The 16096-nt window shown below is 42.0% G+C and overlaps 1 protein-coding gene across 3 annotated transcripts in view; it reads left to right on the top strand.

Moving 5' to 3' along the window:
• st3gal3b (ST3 beta-galactoside alpha-2,3-sialyltransferase 3b) overlaps positions 1-16096 on the top strand; it is an 84769-nt gene that overhangs the window by 18272 nt on the left and 50401 nt on the right. The window contains exons 2-6 of one of the 3 annotated variants that reach the window (XM_066652424.1): positions 3421-3568; positions 7445-7513; positions 7835-7882; positions 9749-9791; positions 14133-14225. In XM_066652424.1, coding sequence (XP_066508521.1) covers positions 3460-3568; positions 7445-7513; positions 7835-7882; positions 9749-9791; positions 14133-14225 — 362 coding nt within the window. In that variant the 5' untranslated portion in view covers positions 3421-3459. The remainder of the gene's footprint in view (positions 1-3420; positions 3569-7444; positions 7514-7834; positions 7883-9748; positions 9792-14132; positions 14226-16096) is intronic. The other 2 variants (XM_066652425.1, XM_066652426.1) reach the window with 2 other exon arrangements.

Consider the following 16096-nt stretch of genomic DNA (forward strand, 5'->3'; position numbering starts at 1 on the left):
TCTTCTCCACTCAGTAATGGCAATTCTTTTAGTTAGAATGAACACATAGGCGGTTGTGGGTTTGATTCCCACTCCGGGTGACTGTCTGTGAGGAGTTGGGCCGCCTTGCGCCCAATGATTCCAGGTAGGTTCTGGACCCACCGCGACCCTGAATTGGATAAGCAGTTACAGATAATGAATGAATAATGAACACATATTAATTAGAGCACCTTTAAAGGTTACAGTTACGTTAAGAATCAAAAATATATTATGATTGTTTTTGAAAATAAAACCAGACCGAAAAACAAGAAATATGGTAAGATAAAGAGCACGTAAAGGGTAAATTAACTTAAGCTGCTAGGTCCACTTGAAAAATCCCCTACACAGTGATCACTTGTGGACACACAGGCTCCTGTTGTTTTTCCCTAGACAGTTAAGTGCCATTGTCCTGCACAGTCATCCTCGCTGTCAACAGAGTCAACTATTGTGTCTGTGTTTAAGGAAACACCGTTGGCCTGTTTGACTGATAACCAACCAGCGGCTGTGACCTAGGTCAGTATGGACTGCGGTCAGTTGCCTAGGCAGCTTCCAGAAACATGTGCCACTGTTCCTTTCCTCCCACTCCCTTCCTATAGCCCCCTCTTATCCCCTGGAGCAGGCGAATATTTAAAGGAGGAAACAGTAATTTTTCCAGTGAATCTCCTTAATGTTATGTAAGAGCTGTAATACTGACACCTAGTGGTGTGGGCACTCTGTGGATTGTAATCTGTTTTATTCAGAGACTTTAAAGGGGATGTCTACAATTGTGGGGAAAACGCTGTTCTCTCTGGTTTGTTTACATTCAGAAGCTCTGCATCGTTTAAAGTGGAAGAGTGTGTTTGAGTGAGAAGTGACTGTATCTTGTGGGTGGCTGAAGTTTAACTTTTTTGTAAGTTTTTATTCACATAGGGTCCACATCAATGCTTACCTTTGGCATGAAAATCGGGCTTCATCCTACAAACTCCAGATGCTGTTTCTATGCTGTGAGCAGAGAGAGAGAGAGAAAGCCTAGCATAGCACACTGAGACACTTTTTTTTTTACCCATTTACAGACTCTGTTTCTAGTGCAAACCGACTGGACAGAAGCAAATGATGAGGAAACATCTTCTTCTGAATTTTTATTAATAAATTGTGAACTTTGCCTTTGAAGTTTGTGTTTCAAATAGGAAAAAAATAAGTAAGTAAATCACGCTTTAGGGTCCCCTGGGGGATCCTCTCTTCAGGTCACTGTCTGTGAGAAGTGTGGTGTGTTCTCACTGTGTCTGTGTGGGTTTCCTCCGGGTGCTCTGGTTTCCTCCCACAGTCCAAAAACACACGTTGGTAGGTGGATTGGCGACTCAAAAAGTGTCCGTAGGTGTGAGTGTGTGTGTGTGTCTGTGTTGCCCTGTGAAGGACTGGCGCCCCCTCCAGGGTGTATTCCCGCCTTGCACCCAATGATTCCAGGTAGGCTCTGGACCCACCGCGACCCTGAACTGGATAAGGGTTACAGATAATGAATGAATGTGAACTTTGCCTTTGAAGTTTGTGTTTCAAATAGGAAAAAAATAAGTAAGTAAATCATGCTTTAGGGTCCCCTGGGTCACTCTCTGTGAGAAGTGTGGTGTGTTCTCCCTGTGTATGCGTGGGTTTCCTTTATGTGCTTCAGTATTTTCCTCACAGTGAAAATGCACATTAGTAATTAGGTTGGCTGTGTGAAAATGCGTGTGATGCTGTAGACAGAGTGTGTTCTTTAAATCTGGGTGGGCTCTGGACCCACCAGGACCCTGATCAGGATAAAGCAGCTCCATTAAGGATTTTTGAATGCATTTAAAGAGGTGGACTAAACCTGTTTGTGATTTAAAACTATTAAGACCTCAATAAGACCAGAGGTTATAACCAGTCACCATGTGTCACCCAGTCACATTTTTTTAACTCAGGGTTTCTCAGCAGTGCGTAGCTGACTGGCATATTTGTCGTTTGTGTGTGACTGTAACAGCGCAGCTTTATCAGGACAATGCACATGACTCTGAGCATGTTGGATTCATCACTGACCAGTGAAAATCAGCTGAGGGACATGGAGCATCCCAAAATAATTCATTCAACCTCATCGCTACATCGTATCCCAGCTGTTCCCGGCTGTGAAACCCTGTGTAGATGCCTCTGTCACTCCAGAGAACACGGTTCCACCACTCCATAGCCCAGGATTAGGGCGATATATACCTCCCTAGCTGACGCTTAATGTATTGGTATTAGGCTCATGTGCAGCTGCTCCAGTTTCCCATTTTCATTTCATATATTTTTATATTCTGACATATGCTCTTCACTCTCAGTAAAAAGGTACTGTATAGGTACATTTTTGTCACTAAAAGTACAAACATAGTAGGTACCAAGATGGTAGAAACTAAAGGTACATTTTCATTTCAGGGAGTGATAATTGATCATAAATTAAGTTGGAAACAACATATTACCAACTGTAATAGATCTCACTATAAGGCAGTGGTTCCGAAAGGTGGGTGCGGAGCTATTGCGGGGGGCGGCGGCAAGGCAAATGAGCTACTCACGTTTGAGCACTGCTAGCAAAAGATGGACAGGTTTGTGAGAGCGTTATGCAGCAGATGAGTTTTCTCAAGCTATAACTTCCAAATGGAAAACAAGAAAATATGACGAGGCATATCTCAAAGCAAGCTCATACCAGTCACTGAAGAGATGTGGGGATTAAGTGTGTCATTTTTGCAGCGCAAATGCAGGTTTTAGGCTTTGGGACCCATTGCTTTATATATGCTGTACTGTCATAATTCCATATATGACTTACTGTGTAGAGGTGTAGGGAAACGGGTATAAAACCAACACTAATTCAGTATTCATCCTATAATAATTATAAATCGATCAGAGTATTATGACTCCACCAATACATTTTTTATTAATATACAAGCTTTAATATTCCACAGTGTAGTTGACTTTAAAATCACAGATAATGTACAAAGCACGTCTGTGAACATCTGTGGCCTCGTCAAGAGTTAATTTGTAGACCTCACCGCCTTAACGTGTGTGAGACCATAGCACAGTTCTATACACTGAATAGCGCTAATGCTAATAGCACCAATGGCTAATGAGAGGGCCAAACTTTTGACTGGTACTGTGTGTGTGTGTGTATATATAAAAACTGAAATAAACCCAGATTAAACATTGTAAATCTACCTTTAAAAGATACAACAGTGTTGAAGTGTTATTGTGTAAAATAAAGGAACATACTACCATCAATTCAAAAGAACTTAAAAATTTTAGTGAAACACATTTTTGGGCACACCACCCAGCCTCATTGATGTGCTGCCCTCCTTTAGGACTAGCATCAGATTTTGTGGACAGACTGTTCTCTCGTACAATCTGAACTCTTCCCTTGTCCTTGTGTGTGTTCTCCTGTAGGCGAAGCGACAGATGGTACAATGTGAATGACTGAGGATCATGAAGGCCACTCACAAACTGCTGTTTGTTCTGTGTCCCATGCTGGTGCTGGTGTTCATCTTCTACTCCTCCGGGAAGCTGCATCTGCACGGATGGGGCCAGAAGCCACGTGAGTTGACACCTTGCTCACCTTCTGTTGGTTCTGTCTGTTCACCACGCTGCCCTTCAGTCTATCCACCCTCTGTTTGTGAATCGTTAAATGATTAAACGTCTCTCTGTTACTTGTTTGTTGTTTCCTGTTTGAGTGATAGCAGATCTGTTTCAGGTTTCTGTTGTGTGTGTGTGTGGGGGGGGGGACTATGTTTAATTTTTAACTAAATAATTTGAATGTAATGTAATCAGTGTTTAGTATTGGTGAATGAATGTAGAGTTATTTAGTATCAGAAAACAAGTGTGGGTTTGGAAGAGTTTATACACACTCCCTGTTTATTCATTTTGTGAGGCTTCATTATTGTGTGCAAGGCAGGAGCATACCCTGGACAGGACACCACACAGACACTCACCCAGTCTCTCTCTCTCTCTCTCTCTCTCTCTCTCTCTCTCAATCAAAGGGTATGTGGACAGTGTGTGGAATAAGATTGCTTCAATTGGAGTCCAGTTGTAGCGGGAGGTTATTTTAATTTGTTTTAAAAATGATTCATGTAGTCGATATAAAAACTGTGTCAGGTGCTTGTAAATCACTCTATACGAATTTAGAGAGCCTCAAATGTGAACTTCCCCTTTGTCCCTGCGTCCTAGAGCCGAACATTCCCCTGATGTTCACATCCTCCACCACTAGAGGGAGCCACAGAACAGTGGAGGAGATTTGACTGTATCTTGTGTGACGCAGTATCTCAGCGTCCGGACTTGTTTTAGACCCGACTCTGAAATTATTACTGAGACACTTCTGGACTCGGTTCTCATTCCCTGTGTTAATTTCAGAACTATAGAGCTCCTCATATTAAAGACCTTGGTTTTAACAGAGACACTTTTTTTGTAATTCCCCAACAAACAAACAAACAAACAAACAAATAAATAAATGGCAAAGGCCATTTTTTTTGAGATATGACAGACTGATAAAGGGAACACGTGATGACAAAATCCCTTGTTCAGTGTTTGTTCACATTTAATGTGGTGATCTGGAGCCCACTAACACACACACTGTGAAACAAGACCACCCAGTCTGTTTTCTGTGCGCTGCCTAAATCTGGGGTTACACTACACGGGTTTTAGCCCAATTTTAATCCTAATTTCCAGTCAGGCCCAGTCTGTACTAGTTGGTTGTAGTCTGCAGACTCTGGTGCAGTCGCAGGTGTCAGTCGGGAGGAAAGTCATGTAGTGTGTGAGGGGCTCTGACTTCAGACCAATCGTTTCAGACCAGTCAAACATGTTTCATTTTTTTCCGACCCAACTTTGGACGTTGTCGCGTAGTGTAAACCCTTCACCAGCTCAAGGCTGAAAGAGTCCCCTCAACAGCCAATGAGAACAAAGTAAACACAGGCTCTTGCAGTGGAGCTCCTATAGGAAGGATTAAACAGTAAAACTATGACAAACTACAATACGTTACATAGAGCTGGATGCACATGTCTCCAGATAACAAGTATTAACTGTAGGAGAACATAGTGAGCCACAAAACTTCCAATCTTTATTTCAGCTTTATTCTATTTTTCCATTCCACCTTAAATGACACAGCATTGTGGAATTCCCTACGGTTACTGCCAATTTTTCTGAAACATTCAAGGTGGAACATAGCCTCAAGTATGCGTTATCTCCAGCTCCCTCTGCAGGGTGTAGAGACTACACCGACTAAGTGTTTAGTTCAGGAGTTTGGGATTGTGTAGTTTGTGCCTGACATTTTTCCAGTCTCCATAAAAATCACCAATAAACAGTTGTGTAGTGTGAAATAACCAGTCTGTTCATAATCTGCCCTGACTTTAAAGGTCGTTTAGTGTCTCCAGGCCTTAGGAAAGAAAATGTGGGATAAAACAAGCCGTTCCAGTCCTGCGCCAGCAAAGGCGAGGTTAAAGGCAATTTTTAAATAATAAATCAGTTTGAGGGAATGTATCCGGAGTAAAATTAAAAAACAGTCATTTTTTTGCCATCTGCCCAAGTTTGTGTCTTATGTTGATAGCAGACACTTTAGAATTGCCCCGCCCACTCATCTGAGTCTGTTCAACCACAGCACTGAGTAAAACGGAGAGAACATAGAAGAATGAGGACCGAGCACCTCTCACTTCTGTGCCCTCGGGTCGGGGTGAACGGCAAGCGGCACGTTATTATTTAAAGAGACAGGTGCTGTTTAGACAGGGGGAGAACGCTCTTGTGGGGTTTTGATGAAAGCAGGTCACAGACATTTTCATTAAAAACCAGACCTGTGTTCCACTGTGGAGAAGAGGGGGAATACGCTGCCTTCACATGTGGCACCTTTTCTACTCTTGGGTTAGTGTGCTGCTCTGCTCAGTGTGTGTTCCTGCCTTGTGCCCAGTGGGGTGACGATGAACTGGCTACAGATGATGAATCAGTAAATCAATTTTGTCCACTCACACGTAACAAATCAGGTTTAAACGGTGCACTGTTCATTCAGAAAGAACATCCTAGTCCTCTCTCATCTGCTCTGACTTTATGACAAAAGTCTGGCGAAGTTTGAAATTGTAGTTCAGCAGAATTGTTGGGGATGTGATGGATGGCTTGGTATTTAGAGCATGTCAGTGATTTGGTTTGTGTTTTAATTTCTCCAACTCTGTCACCCTGAAGCTGTGTGGAAGAAATGTGGCGAGATGGATTATAAACACTGCATCCCTACAGCTGCTCCTGGTTTATTTTGGAAAATGGCACGAACCTGGGACGGTCTCCTTTTGAACCTCGGTCTCATTACGCAAGCTTGTTGGGTGAAGTTGTTAAGATGAATCGCAGGGGACGGCTGTAAAAGGGTGAGGGGAAGGAAGCTCAGCCCTGCGTGATGGTGAATAACAAAGAGAGGGCAGAATCTCCCTGATCTGTTTAATGTGACAAAGGGTCATCTCCGTCAGCACGGGCACGTCCATCTTCAATCCACCGGAAATCTAGAGTACAAAGCTTTTATTTTGTAAGGCTTTAGTAGGAGACAATATTATACTGTGTTTGTTAGGTGTGCGTTTACAGAAATGAGAATTGTTTTCCCTTTAATAGATAAGCATGAATTTAATTAAAATTGTTGCTGAACGTACGTTAAAAAAAGGTATTTTTTATGTACATGTAATTTTCCATGTACTTTGTTCTGTATTTCCATTTCTTTTTTGTTTGGATTCACTGGGCCATTTATAAAGCCAGCTTCAGTAATCATCAGCGAGTGTGGGCTGATATTTAAACTTGCAGGGAGCTTCTGACCCATGTTGGAAATGAGAATGTGGTCTTTTTCCTTTCGTTTTTTTGGACCAATTTTCAAACATTTATCTTTTTATTAATTCTGTTTTACCGGACCAGTGGTCAAGCTGGCTTCCAAGTAATCATCAGTGAGTGTGGACAGATATTTGGGAATTTATGTGGGAAAGGGCTGATTCACATGATTAAATGAGGTGTGATCGACCACAGTGCCATCAACTGGTCTCTTACTTGAGCAGCTAGTTTTGCTGGATGAACTATACTACACATGTAAAAGAGGTTTGGGTGACAGAGGGGAGTGAGTTTTAATATTAAAAAATTTCAATGTTTTAATGTCATATAACCAAACAGCAGGCTATGAATGACCTCAAATGATTGTATATGTCCTCCCTGTACAGTTAAATCCATCCTCTAAGGAAAAGCCCTGTGTCCTTTATGAGGCAGGTCACATGAAATGTTGCATGAAATAGAACATGCTATTGCTGGAAAAACATGGACTTGTGTGTTTCAGTAGATTATTGAGCCACTTTGCATTCATAATTTCACTAATCACATATTCCAGCATGTTTTAGGGTAGATATTTGGTAAATTTGCACCATTTATTTGTTTTGGAACAATGCTGATGTTTAACCCTTTTGTTTCACAGATGTAGATGTGGATCCGACTGTTTCTGTAATGGTTACAAAACCTAAACCTAAACCTAAAGTGATACCAGGTAGAAACGCCACTGTTCGGTACTAAACCCTTCTGCTCTGATGATGGTGGGACTTGGTGGAATAATAAATAATAGAAAAAAAATTAATAACAACCTTTTCTGATCTGGTTTCTCTAACACTTCCTCCTCTTAACCAAAGCTGATTCTGTCCTCGCGAACTGAATCCACTAATCCAGAGTAATTCAGGGACACGGAGCAGGACTAACCATTTCATCAGGGCTGCTCTATCAGGGATTGGTGTGATTTCAGGGCGAGTGATTCCCATCATGCTCTGGTGCAGTGGTCTGCGGTGGGATCTAACAGATGGGTTTTGTGTTTCAGAGCCAGAGCCCGAGGACATTGTCTCAGAGGAACGAGTTATAGGCTCAGGTACCAGCCCCCCGCCTCCTCTGATGCTGCTGTTTGAGTTTTTTTTCCAAATAATTATAATAATAGTAATCATTTTAATTAATGACATTTAATTAATGACATGTTTATAAAATGTTTAATAAAAATTGTTTAGAAAATATGGTTCAAAAATGGAATAAAAATTATTTTACATTAATGTTTGGTCCCAGTTGTCTTCACAACCTTGTATCTCCAGTTTTATTTTAATTCCAGTTTAATTTTTGTTTGAAAACACTGATTACCTGTTACATCATGTCAAAGTAGTCCTTTATTTGTCCCATGATTTGTCTTCTGTTTATCACCTGTGTCCTTAGTTTGTCCCTTGTTTGTCCTCATTGTGTCCCTTAGTTTGTTCTATTGCCATTTTCATGTGGTTGTCCTGTTTATCCCTGTTTTTACATCTGTTTATTCCATGTGTCCCTTAATTATTACGTTTGCTGCCATTTTGTCCTCTATTCTTACCCCATTTTGTCCTCTGTTTGTCTCTGGGACCCCTGCAGCTCCTCAGGACCCTTACCACTCTTCTGTTTCTGTTTAACACAGTCAAAACCCAGCATGTTTAATTCTGCTGTGTTCCACAGAGCTGGTTATTGGAGATAATAAAGATGTATATGGAACACAAGGGTGGCGGTGGTGCAGCAGGTAGTGTTGCAGTCACACAGCTCCAGGGACCTGGAAGTTGTAGGTTTGAGTCCCACTCTGGCTTACTGTCTGTGAGGAGTTTGGTGTGTTCTCCATGTGTCGGCGTGGGTTTCCTCCGGGTGCTCCGGTTTCCTCCCACGGTCCAAAGACACATGTTGCTAGGTGGATTGGCGACTCAAAAGTGTCCGTAGGTGTGAGTGTGTGTGAGTGAATGTGTCGCCCTGTGAAGGACTGGTGCCCAGTTATTCCGGGTAGGCTCCGGAATACCTTTGCATAGGCACTGCGACCCTGAACTCGATAAGCGGTTACAGACAATGAACGAATGGAATATGTATAATAGTCTGTTGATAAGACACCACAGAACATGTTCTGATTCAGTAGAAAGTGTAGCATGAATGTAATGTCATCACAGAACAGGCGGTATAGTTGACATTCTCCTTACTTACGAGGAAAACTGAGAGCTATGCTCTGTGTCGGTTGTTAACACGAAATTGAATAAACAAAGAATGGTCGGGGACACAGCTCTGTATAAACACTGGAATACTTGCATTTTTGCAACATTTAATTGTTTCTATAATTACCCATTTTATCAGTGCTGATTTTTAACATAGGCTTTCACTCAGGAACTGCTTTTTCTGACCTGAATCTGGAGTTTAACTGTGTTAGATGATCTCTTCATTGCTCTGGACCTGCCAGAACAATAAGAACATCGGCCTGCTTCAGTTTATTTGCACGTTTTAATTTTGTGGGGCTGTTTTTTATGGGTGTTACAGTCTGTATTCTTAGTCTTCTGGTTTCTGTTTGATTAGACAAAAGCCGTCTGTTTTGGTGAACCTCATTTGCTCGTTACTATGTTGCCTTGTTTCATGCAGCTTCACCAGCTCCTGTGGTCAGAAGTTGCCCTGAGTGACCTGCTGCTTCTCTGTATTATGTTATGGTTTTATTTTTGAATGTTTTAGGAATGTTTTGGCTGGCCTGATCTAACACTGCTTGCACTCGCCCTAACTTCCACTTCTCATTAAAAACCACAGGCTTATCGTCATATTCCGACACTGCCGACAATAACACGGTTAATTTCATATTTTCTTTAGTCTGAACGAATGATGGCATGGAAACAGAACGCCTGCTCTTTTCCTCTTTGTCCTCATTCGTCCTGCGATGAACTTGAGTGTGCGTCTCTCATCCTCTTGTCTCTTTTCTCCACAGTGTTCGATCAGCAGGGGTTCTTGCTGAAGCTGGACGGGAAGCTGTAAGTCCCTTTCATTCATGACCACCACATTCTGATCACTTTCTGCATATAGTACAGTGAAGGATATGTTATTTTGTTCGGGGAAGTACATTCTGTTCATCATTAGGGCCCAACCGATACATCAGTTGATTGATAATATTGGTCCATAATTACATCCCATGAATTTTATTTTTAGGCTACCCTCCTAATCATTAACATTGAAATCCCCATCTTTAAATCATCAAAACCAAAACTAACACGTACTTTTGGACACAATATTATCCCCAAGAACAGAAACATCTTCTCATAACAAATGCAGCGACTATGTAATTCTTCACTCGTCATGTTCAGACTTAATTTTTTATTGAACTGTTTTTGTCACATTTTTTCAGCAGTTGTTGAGTTTCTGAATTACAATTATGTTACACACAAACGCTCAATAAATTAAAATATATACTAATAATTTAAAGTATGTATAGCACTAATTTAAATACTAATTTTATTAAAAAGATGACACTATCTGTGTAATCTCTGTAGAAACATTTATACAGGATTTCCCGCAGTGCTTTAGAGTTATGGCGGCCGCCTTGGCAACGTCGTCCACCCCTCGCCCCACCCCCATTGAAAACACTCAATAAGAGCGTCTTCAAAGTTCCAAAGTACTTTCTGTATTTAATCCGTTAATCCTCGGTTTTCAGTCCCAAACACACGTTCTGAAGTATAAACCAGCGTTTAAGGCGAGCTGTGTGTCGTCTTTGAATATCCCCGCGGCTGTGTGTAAAATTATTTGAATTTGCACTCGATTCATGAACCGATTCACTTAATGAACCGACTCTACACTCAACCCATCCCGTAAGTTCTTCAAAGCGTCCAGAGCACAGTACTCACAGTATTCACGAAATGTGTGTTTTTTTTTAAACTCCAAACTCGTTTCTCGAGCTTTAATCCCCAATGGGAGCGCGCGTGGGGGCGGGGCTGATTACGTATTTTTTTTTGACTTCTGTTTAGGAGCAAGTTTTTGTAGTTGGAGCACATTAGAGGTGTTATTGCACATGATGTTGTTTACTAGAATGTATGTTATTGTAACTGTTATTGCACTTTAACCCTTTGTTAATTTATAAATAAAGAGTAAATAACGTTAAACGTTGCCCTGTTTAACCCCCACCCCCAGTCAACACAGCGACCACTTTGACTAATCGATGTTCTGCGGGAAACCCTGTTATAGTTGGGTGCTCTGGAGCAGCTGCAAATGAGTCTGAGTTCACCATGCCCAGTGCCAAGGGTAATATAAAGCCGCCTTTGGACAGCAGTGCATCTGCGTTCTCTGGAGTGATGGAGCTCTGCCAATATGGAGTGCCAGAACTAATCCTCCAGCAATAAGACAGACACTCCTTAATCTCCTCTTGGCTGCCATCAAATTCTCACAGCAATGTTTCAATATCAAGTAAAGCCTTTCCAGACGACCGGACTGTTAATAGACTTGAATTCAGAGGAATTTTCTGATAAAACACACACTGGAGCCTAAAGTCAGCTTTGGTTTGAGACTCAATAAAAAAAACAAAACAAACAAACAAAAAAAAAACAATCTTTTAAACTCTGAATATTCATCTGTTTTCCTGCCGCTCTGTGATCTCCAAGCGTGGTCTGTGTGTAATTAGCGAGAGAGCTCTGGAGCGAGGTGTTAAGGTGTTAAATATTAAGAGACTGTGTGTGGTAAGTGTGTGTGTATACATTTGGTTTTTAAGCTGTCAGAACATCTACACACACACAGCTTTGTCACACACACACACAGCTTTGTCACACGCAAACACCCACACTCGTCTGTCCACACAGAGCACTCATACAATAAGCAAAAGCCTTGGACAGGTTTAGATTCAGCTCTTTATCACTCTCTCCATCCTCTCTCAGTCCACTCTCCTGTTTAAGGACTCCAACCTGTCAGCGAAGGAAAATACAACACTGTCCACAGACCTCAGCACTTCATCAGAGCCAGGCTTCGTCTAAATAACTACTTCACTGCCCTCTCCACAGCCGTCGACGAGACACAGCGATTCAGAGCCACCGGAGTCGCGTATTTCAGTGGATGTTTAGTGAGAAAATGTAAACCAGTAATTATTAAACCATATATCTACTTCACAGAGGCACTTTCACACCAGAGGTTTATTCAGGATCTGGTACAACTTGCTGTGTGTGCCCACTACATTCAGTCAAATATGAAAACTGTTTTTCAAGCCTGTGGGAAATTCACAGAATCAGTCTGATCGTCCTGAATCCTGACCCTTAAAGGTCTGGGGTTTGCTACAATGCAACTCTGGTACAGTCCAGCAGGTAGTGTCGCAGTCACACAGCTCCAGGAACCTGGAGGTTGTGGGTTCGATTCCTGCTCCGGGTGACTGTCTGTGAGGAGGTGTGTTCTCCATGTGTCTGCGTGGGTTTCCTCCAGGTGCTCTGGTTTCCTCCCACAGTCCAAAAACACACGTTGGTAGGTGGATTGGCGACTCAAAGGTGTCCATAGGTGTGAGTGTGTGCGAGTGTGTGTGTTGCCCTGTGAAGGACTGGCGCCCCCTCCAGGATATATTCCCACCTTCCGCCCAGTGATTCCAGGTAGGCTCTAGACCCACCGCGACCCTGAACTGGATAAACGGTTTCAGACAATGAATGAATGAACTATATTCATATGGCATTTGCAGTTGAAGGGCCCCAAGGCAAGTGTCCCAATTCTGCTCTCAAAACACTTGCATCCTTTGCAAAGCTTATACCATGTCATCAAAGTGCACACTTCAAGGAAGGCCTTAGAGCTCAGGACAGGAATTGGGATGGGGGTGAGACAGCTCTGTGATTGGCAGCTTTGGGATGAGGGTGCTGTGATTGGTTAATCCTGCGTTTAGTCACTCTGTGGAAGTTTGCTTATGTTAAAAGTCCTGATGGTTGACCTCTGGCCTAGATCTGAATGGATCTGAATTTGTTTTTATTTTATTTTTTAAAATTCTGAATGTACCACCCCCTCACAATTTCAAAACAAATAAATGTGTTAAAATACAAATTCATGTGGAATGAATATAATTCAAAGGTAAAAAAAAAAAAAAAACAAATAAAATGTAAAAATACAAAATTTTGATTCAAAATCAAATGTCAGTTGTTAGCTCCATACACATGAGTATTTTAATTGTGTAAGACATTATTTTTAATACAGCAAGTCAATGTGAGGCAGTGTCACAAGATGAATGAAGGAATTCAGCATCTTCAGAATTATCAAATGTTTTCTAATGAGTACATGGTGCTACACACTGAGAGCTGCATGTTCCCTGAGGTGGTCCAGCTAACACATGTCCATCCTCGCCTACTTCCATACTGCCCCCCCAAACACACACACTTACACACACAAACACACACACACACTTACACTTACACACACACTTACACAGACTCATACAGATTTGTTTTAATGTAATGTCTAACAAAAGGAATGATGCTAAATTTCTTGGAATAAATTATATTTATCTTAAGTTCCATTGGATGTCTATCTTCTGATTTATTTGGAAGATATGAAGTTTTGAAGGGTTGTTTTAACCATTTTCTAGAGATTTGCTGTTACTTTCTTCATAAATACAAGCCTTATCCTCACCATAATCCTAAACTTATCCCTTACCTTAATCTTAAATATAATTGTAATCCTAACCATGAATCGTGTTCACATTAAAATCGATGTACGTAGTGGGGACCGTCCCCAAAATGTAATATAAATGGAAAACACACACACACACACACACACACACACACACACACTGTTCCAGTGCTCTGCCAGCCTGCAGCTTGTTTATTTGAACTGCTCTCACTGAGTTTTCATGTTATTAATGAACCGCTGTGGTGTTGGAGTTTAGAGGAACTCAGTTCTCCGCTCGTCTGCTCATCTACACGTTCACCAACCTGCGGGAAAATGTTCAGCAGAGGTGTCAAAGACAGAACAGCACTCCTCTCTGAAACTCCCAAGTCATTCTTTATTCAAACTAGGATGTGGTGCCAGGGGACGGTGTAATGGTGTACAGTAAGGTGTAGAAATACTACTCCATCATTTTTCTTCTGAAATGAAGGGCACTGATCAGGAGTTTTATCCTCCTTCGCCCAAGCAGCAGTCTCTACTCTTTTAGAAGGGATTTCTACTAGATTTTAGAACATTTGCTGTGAGGATTTGATGGTACTGAGCCATATGTTAGATTGTTAGATTAGTTCTGGCTCACAAAAACTAACTTTTAATGAAGGCACTTGTATTTTTCCCTGTGTTTAATGCCAAATGCAAATATATTCAAATAAAATATTGTGAATATTTTATAATATTTTAATGTACTGTCTTTGTGATTATAGGTCAGATGACCTGGTGTCCAAGTACGGGAACCTCAGCAGGGGAGCCTGCAAGCCTGGATACGCCGCGGCCAAGATGAGCGTCATCTACCCAAAGTAATAATTTATAATAATAACCGTATAATGCATGTTTAAAGACCATAGGACTTTTTAGAAATAAAGCATACTTTGCCTGTGATGAGCTGGTGCTCAGTTCAGGGTGTGTTTCCGGACCTACCAGGACCCTGATCAAAATGAAGCACTTACAGAAGATTATGTTTCCTTAACTGCATTGGAACACAGTTCTGGTTCTTAATGAAACACCTGTGACCTGCTTTGGTCAAAACCCAACGAGCTCCACAGCAATGTTCTCCCCCTGTCTAAACAGCCCTGTTCAGAACGCCTGCTTTCATTGTCTTTTCCTTTAAATGATAATGAGCTGCTCGTTGTTCACCCTGACCCTGAGCACACAGCAGTGAGGATCAAGGAGTAGGAGCCATTTTTAGCCATTTTTACTTGGTTCTCTTTCATCTCTGTTCTCCTTTTTTCCTTCATTACTCAGTGCTGGTTGTGTCTGTTTTGCAGCGTTTAACCTTGTCTTTGCGCTCTCACATAAATGTAAGTTCAGCACTGTGAACAGACTCAGATGAGGGGACAGAGAATTTCTAAAGTGTCTGCTAACTGTGTAAGACACAGCACAAAATGAAAATTGGGCCGATGACAAAACACACACTCAAACTGATTTCATTCATTGTCCGCGTATCCAGTTCCGGGTCACGGTGGGTCCAGAGCCTACCTGGAATCACTGGAGCTCAAGGCAGGAACACACCCTGGAGGGGGTGGCAGTCCTTCACAGGGCAACACATAATCACACATTCACTCACACCTATGGACATTTTAGAGTCGCCAATCCACCTACCAATGTGTGTACCACCGTGGGAGGAAACCCACACAAACACAGGGAGAACACACCAAACTCCTCACAGACAGTCACCTGGAGCGGGAAATGAACCAACAACCTCCAGGTCCCTGGAGCTGAGCGACTGCGACACTACCTGCTGTGCCCAGTGAATCCAGTAAGCTCCAGACCCATAGAGACCCTGAACCGGATAAGTGCTTACACACAATAATTGAATGAATGATAATAAAGTTCTTCAGCTCAGAAAATGCTGAACAACACTGACATTCCTCCTGGAAGTCCACAAACATCACAAACAAGGGTATGAACCAAGGTACATGTGCTGTTTTTCCTTGTCTAAATGTACACATATTCATGCCAGGAGTGAAACACAGCTCTTTTGCAGCTTTGCAATTATGCACCATTTTTATTTACATTTATCTGCTCTGAATTATACAAAACATTATCTGTCAATTAATGCAAAAACAACTGCAGTCTTCAAATAGCAGCTGTATGAAATCCGATATTTCTGTTGCTTTTTGCAGTTCCGCTCCATTTCCCAACTTTTTCCAGCTTGAATTGTGCATATCCTTCCATTCTTTCTGTGGTTAGCACCATTCCTGGGACACTACCTCACTCCTTAGCCACGAAGCCCCCCCGAGGCGAATCTCTTAATATCCTTGACCAAACAGAAGGCTAGGCCTCTGATCTCCTAAATCTGAGATAATGTGTGACCCACCACGGAAAACACCCGTTTCCTTTGCTTTTACTCGGACCATAATGCAGCTGTTGTTGCCGTTGGTGAAAGTGCTTGCGGAGATGGAGTGACTCAACTTCTCTCCCTCCATCAGACACCCTCCAAACACTCTCTGACACACGATGATGTCACTCTGCGTGCGTCCGTCTTCCATTTTTCTCCATCTTTAGGTCCATCCTCCGGGGGGGCAAAAACCAGTCATTGTTAATGTAAAGCCTTATATTTTCCGTTACCACAGAGGGTCAACAACTGATCACGTCCAGTCATTATTCTCTCATCGCTGCCGGAGTGTTTGGAAATAACGTCTTCACCAATCACGCGAGAGCCTGGACC

Source organism: Hoplias malabaricus, chromosome X1 (genome assembly GCF_029633855.1).
Source record: "Hoplias malabaricus isolate fHopMal1 chromosome X1, fHopMal1.hap1, whole genome shotgun sequence".
NCBI classification, from domain to species: Eukaryota; Metazoa; Chordata; class Actinopteri; order Characiformes; family Erythrinidae; genus Hoplias; species Hoplias malabaricus.